The 6000-nt window shown below is 39.2% G+C and overlaps 1 protein-coding gene across 1 annotated transcript in view; it reads right to left on the bottom strand.

The window, feature by feature from the left end:
• KIF3A (kinesin family member 3A) overlaps nucleotides 1–6000 on the bottom strand; it is a gene marked incomplete in the record, with an annotated part of 60325 nt that overhangs the window by 41261 nt on the left and 13064 nt on the right. Inside the window, 2 exon segments of the mRNA XM_027767655.1 lie at nucleotides 3311–3395; nucleotides 3529–3673. Of these exon segments, the coding sequence (XP_027623456.1) occupies nucleotides 3311–3395; nucleotides 3529–3673 (230 nt within the window).

Below are 6000 nucleotides of genomic sequence, written 5' to 3'. Positions count from 1 at the left end.
TAAACAGATTCTAGGGGCTGGCAGGTGGTATGGTGGTTAAGGACACTGAACTCCCATATGGTCAACTGCAGTTTGAGTCCTGGACTTGGCAGCTTTCTCTCTTTCTCTTTCTCTGTCACTCTGTTCCTCTCTGATCAAATTAAAATAAGTAAGTAAATAAATAAAGTTAAATAAAATAATTTTAAAAAAATTTTTAAAGAGATTCTTGTTATAGGGCATGTGCACTTACTGGAGACATACAGAAAGACAAAGAAAGTGAGAAATCTCTTCCCCGGGGGGATGGCCATGCCACAATCCCTTCTCCTCCATTCTCCTCTTGGGATTTTGGACACGCACATGCACCCGATGTGAGTTTCAAGCCACTGGGTCCAGTGCCACACTACCTGCTGGTCCCTAGAAGTACTCTTGAATGCAGGCTTCTGATAACTTTACATCAATGAACTTCAAGTAAACTTAGCCTGTGAGCCACTCCCATGTCTTCCTTGTTGTTCATATGTGGCCAGAAGGTTTTCTGACACAGACTTCTAGTCATCATCACTTCCCTTCAATGGGGGATGACTAGACAGATCAACAATCAGGACAGGTACAACCCAGTATCAAGGGACAAGTAAAACCTGACCATAAGATGATGTTATCAGCAATGCTGTCAGAAAAGATCTTGATCAAGTAGGAGAAAAGTGAGTTTGTGAGAATCAAAATGAAGTTATTTGTGTCAACTCTAACTAAACCTAGCCAGGAAAGACCATACGCTGTGTTAATGCACTATTATGCCTGATAACAAGAATTGTTCTTTAAACAACTCTACCCGAATCATAACTCTGCACAAAGACCACTGCAAACTAACACGAGGGCTACTTCTGCAAGGACATCTGCCCAGAACTGCCAAGTCAAACTTGGACTGTCACCCTCCTTGTTACTGATCCTAGCAGTCAAGGATAACTGGCATCAGTTTGCCCTCATTACTAATTCCAAAACAGTTTATTTGATGTATTTCCTCTACTACCTTGTCATTTTTGCCTTCAAAACCTGTCTAGGGATCGGCAAGTGGTGTAACAATTACATTGCTGGACTCCCAGAGTTGACTGCAGTTTGAGTCCTGGACCTGGTGACTTAAACCTCACACTGGGCATATGCCCAAAATCCCATGAGGAGAATAAGGGATTGTGGCATGACCATACCATACCCCTAGGGGGCTGATTTCTCACTTTCTGTCTGTGTCTCTGGCGAGTACACGTGTCCTATAGCAAAAATTTTTCTCTTAAAAAAAAGGTAAACCCTGTCTAAGGCCTATTTTAAGACCTCGGTAAGCATGTCTAGGGCTACCTGAAATATGCTTTCTAGTCTACATGCTGGCTGAGTCCTTACATATATAATAAACATGCTTTGTTTTACATATTTGGCCTCAGTTTATCTTGTTAGGTTGACAACAATAATCCTATATAGTAGATACTATCATTAATAAAGATACTATATATCTTTTTTTCCTAGATTGCTAGAGAGCACCCACACTTGATGGAGGACAGAAACAGAAAGGAGAAGAAAGCATCACTCAATGGGGAAGGGTCATGCTGCAGTCCCTTCTCCTCCATTTCTCTATCCTGTCAGATTTTGGACGCAGACACACTCAGCATGTTTTCGAATCGCCAGACTAGGATGTGAACTGTGAACACCCAAGTGGGATCAAACTCTATTTAATTTTTTTTTGAGAGAGATTTTTGCTATAGGGTACATGAGCTTGCCAGAGAGACATCAAGACAAGAAGGTGAGAAATCACCCCCGCAACAGGGATTGCCATGCTGCAATCGCTTCTCCTCCCTTTTCCTCTTGGGATTTTGGACACACACACACACACACACACACACACACACACACACACCTGGTGTGAATTTCAAGCCACCGAGTCCAAGACTCAAACCGCAGTCAGCCATGTGAGAGTCCAGCAACATAACCATAACACTGTCTGCTGATCCTGGGACTGGACTCTCTTAACCAACAGGCTATGAGGCTGGCTTATATTTTCATTTTCATAAGACAAAACTAAAGGTCACAGAGGTTAATTTGCTCAAGATCAGAGCCAGAATTCAATGTACAATGGCAAAACTATCCTCCTAATCCCAGGTGATACCTCAATTTGCTTGCTGGTGACATTGAGCAAGTCATGAAGCCACCCCTCCCAAAATTCAGTTTCCTCATCAGAAAATTTGGATTGCTAGGAAGATTAAATGAATTAACTACTACTACCACCAACTATGGTCTACTGCTGTACTGTAAGAGCTCAGTAACAGTGGCTGCTCCTGTTCTTTTTTTTTTTTTTAGAGAGAGACTTTTTGCTATAGGGCAGGTGCACTCACCAGAGAAACAAAGAGAGAAAGAGAGAGAGAAAGAGAGAGAGAAAGAGAAATCATCCCCTGTGGGGATGGCCACGCAGCAATCCCTTCTCCTCCATTCTTCTCTTGGGATTTTGGATACGCACACACATGCACCTGGCAAGAATTTTAAGCCTCCAGGTTCAGGACTTGAACCAAGGTTGACTATGTGGGAATCCAACAACATAACCATTACGCCATCTGCTGGTCCCTGGCTACTGTTATTCTGTACCATTCTATGATGGTGGCTCCAGCTGCTCTAATTCTGTTCTACTGCTTTCCTACATATGTTATTCTCTTCTAATTATTTTATTGACAATGCAATTCTAAACAGAAATCCAAAATTAATATTTTAAAGGCTAGTCTTCTTCTATTGCTTATTTCATATATTAAAACATTAAAGTAAACACTGGGCATGTGGCCAGTACGTGGCATGGTGGTTAAGGCACTGGATTCCCACATGGCTGACCACAGCTTTTGAGGCCTGAATCCAGCAGCTTGAAAATCACGCCAGATGTGTGTGCATGTTTGCCCAAAATCCCAAAGGAGAATGGAGGAGAAGGGACTGCGGTGTGGCCATCCTCTCTTGGAGTGTTTCTTACTTTCTCTATGTCCCTCTCTGTCTCTCTGCTAAAACCTAAAAAAAATTTTAATTGGGGCATATGTTAGGTTGTCAGGAAAGTAATGATGTATTTTTCTATGTTTTTCTGTGCAAAAATGTATCATAACTTTCCCAAGAACCCAATATATCAAATAAGCCAATTATTTCTTACCTTATTCAGCAGTCCTGCTTTAGTAATTTACCCCAACATATGTCTGCACATGTGTGAAATATGTATGTACAAGGCAATTTGAAATATTAAAGTACCTTTTATACAAAAAGTACTTTAACTTAGTGAACATACTATTGCTTTGAAAGATACTCCAATATCAATTATCCTTACCTCTAATCTCTGTGTCTGGTCCTTTCCCAAAAGATCACGAACTTCTTCATTATATATTTCCAAGTAAGACACTCGAACCAAAAATCTGTAAATGAAACATCAATTTTTAAACTATAACACACAGTGAAATAGTTATAAAAAGTTTTAAAATGTGTTTACAAAATTTACACCTATATGCTTTTCTATGTTTATTAGGAAATAAAAGAATTCTCTTTTACCTTGTATCACCCTCTGCTTTTGCAATATGACCAAATATATGAGCGAATGAATTGGGAATGATTCCTCTAAGTTCAGGAACAGCTCGAACGCCTTCCATGGTAAAAGTTTTGCCTGTTCCAGTTTGTCCGTATGCAAAAATAGTCCCTGAAAATGATGAAGAAAATTGGTCACCTTTGGGAGTCTAATTAGAACAACAGCTCTTAAAATTAATTCCTTTGATGCTGTGATGTAACTTCTTCCCTGATTCAAAATTTACTCTAGTACAAACTTCACCCTTATTACCAACAATTACAATACGCACTCTGTGTCACAAGAACAAACTAATGTTAAAATCGCAGTCAGGGGGACCAGCAGTTAGCGTAATGGCTATGTCGCTGGACTCCCATGTAGTTGACCGCAGTTCCCGTCCTGGACCCAGTGGCTTAAAATTCACGCCAGGCGCGTGTGCGTGCGTGCCCAAGATCCCGAGAGGAGAATAGAGGAGAAGGGATTGCGGCGTGGCCACCCACCCTGGGGGGTGATTCCTCACTTTCTGTCTCTCTGTCTCTCTCTGTCTGGCGAGCACACGCGCCCTATAGCAAAAACTTCTCAAAAAAAAAAAACAAAACAAAACAAAAAAAAAAACACGCAGTCAGGCCGGCCTATGGAGTAGCAATTAAGGCGACTGGATCCCACATGGCCAACTGTGGTTCCAGTCCCAGACCCAGTGGTTTGAAGAATATGCTGGCGCGTGTGTATGTGTGCCCAAAATCCCAAACAGAGGGAAAATGGAAAGGAGACTGCAGCGTAACCATTCCCCATGGTAGAGGTGGGGAGGGTGCTTTCTCACTTTCTCTCTGTCTAAGGCAACATGTGCCCTCTGGCAAAATTTTTAAAGAAAAAAAATGTTAAAGGAAATTTTCTGGGCAAAATGAAATGATATTAAGTGGAAACATAGATCTACATAAAAGAATGAAAAGTACCAAAAATGTAACTACATGGGCAAATAAATAGGAGGGGCAGTATTCAAAAAGTTCATGAAAAATGTATATTATGAAAAAACTATTATGCCTTCAAATTTTTTGCATCAAAATAAACTTTTACTGCCTTTTGGTCAGAACCGCCATCTTCCAGTAATTAACCAAAATGACGAACACAAAGGAAAAGAGGAGAGGCACCTGATATATATACTCCAGGCCTTTTAGAAAACATGGAGTGGTTCCTTTGGCAACATATATGCACATCTACAAGAAAGGTGATATTGTAGACATCTAGGGAATGGGTACTGTTCAAAAAGGAATGCCCCACAAATGTTACCATGGCAAAACTGGAAGTCTACAATGTTACCCAGCATGCTGTTGGTCTATAAACACGTTTGCCTTAATTGAGTAGAATTATGTTCCCTCCCTAAAGCTAATTTTTATTGGGCTCTAATTCATTTTGTAATATCTTTATTCAAATTTAGTATTTTTTCACCTGAAAGATGTTAGGTGGTTTGGTTTATACAACAAATAAAACTCATTTGGTTAGAAAACAAACAAACAAACAAAAAACTCGTACTTAAATTCTATCTTTCCACAAACTTTCTAAAGTCCTCTCATATAAAGTATTTTTTCTTTATTATTTAAATCTTATTTAAAAATAACTGGCCATTTAAATAAAAATAACAACATGATGTGAAGTTTATAACATGTAGAAGTAAAATACTTAACAATAGTAACATCAAGTATGAGAGGAAAGAAATGGAAGTATTCTACTGTAAAATGCTTATGTATGTAAAGTTGTATACCACTTGAAGATACATCATAATATCCTGAAAATGTATAGCATAAATCTTAAAGCAAAATAAAAATAAATCAAAGATATATTGCTATAAGCCAACAAAGATAAAAGGAAATAATAAAAAATACCTGATGATCCAAAATGTTAAAAAAAGAGAAAAAAAAAAAAGGAAAAAGAGCAAACCAGGCAAAGAGAAAAACAGAAAGACAGGTTTAAAACTAATCACCTAATCATACTACATGTATTGGGTTGTCAGAAAAGTCATGATGCATTTTTCTATGCAAAAATAAATAGTCTCACTTTCCAATTTAAAAAAAAATAGTCTCACTACCCAATTAAAAAGCAGAGATAGGGACAAGCAGATGGAGTAATGGTTATATCGTTGGACTCCCACGTAGTCGACCGCAGTTCAAGTCCTGCTTGAAACTCATGCCAGGTGAGTGTGCGTGCAATGCCCAAAATCGCAAAAGGAGAATGGAAGAAAAGGGATTGCAGCATGGCCATTCCCCCTGGGGGGGGGGGTCTTGCTTTTCTTGCTTTCTGTCTGTCTCTCTCTCTCTTTCTCTCTCTGGCAAGCAAATACATCCTATAACAAAAAAAAAAAAGAAGAAGAAGAAGAAAGAAAGGGCAGAGAAAGCAGCATCTGACCTACAAAGCAATACCAACTATATACTGTTATGGAGAAAAGAAGCACACACAGTAAACCTACA

This window comes from Tupaia chinensis, unplaced genomic scaffold (genome assembly GCF_000334495.1).
Source record: "Tupaia chinensis unplaced genomic scaffold, TupChi_1.0 Scaffold144346_1, whole genome shotgun sequence".
Classification (NCBI taxonomy): Eukaryota; Metazoa; Chordata; class Mammalia; order Scandentia; family Tupaiidae; genus Tupaia; species Tupaia belangeri.
Note: the sequence above shows the minus strand (reverse complement) of the source record. Positions and strands in the feature narration are given on the sequence as shown.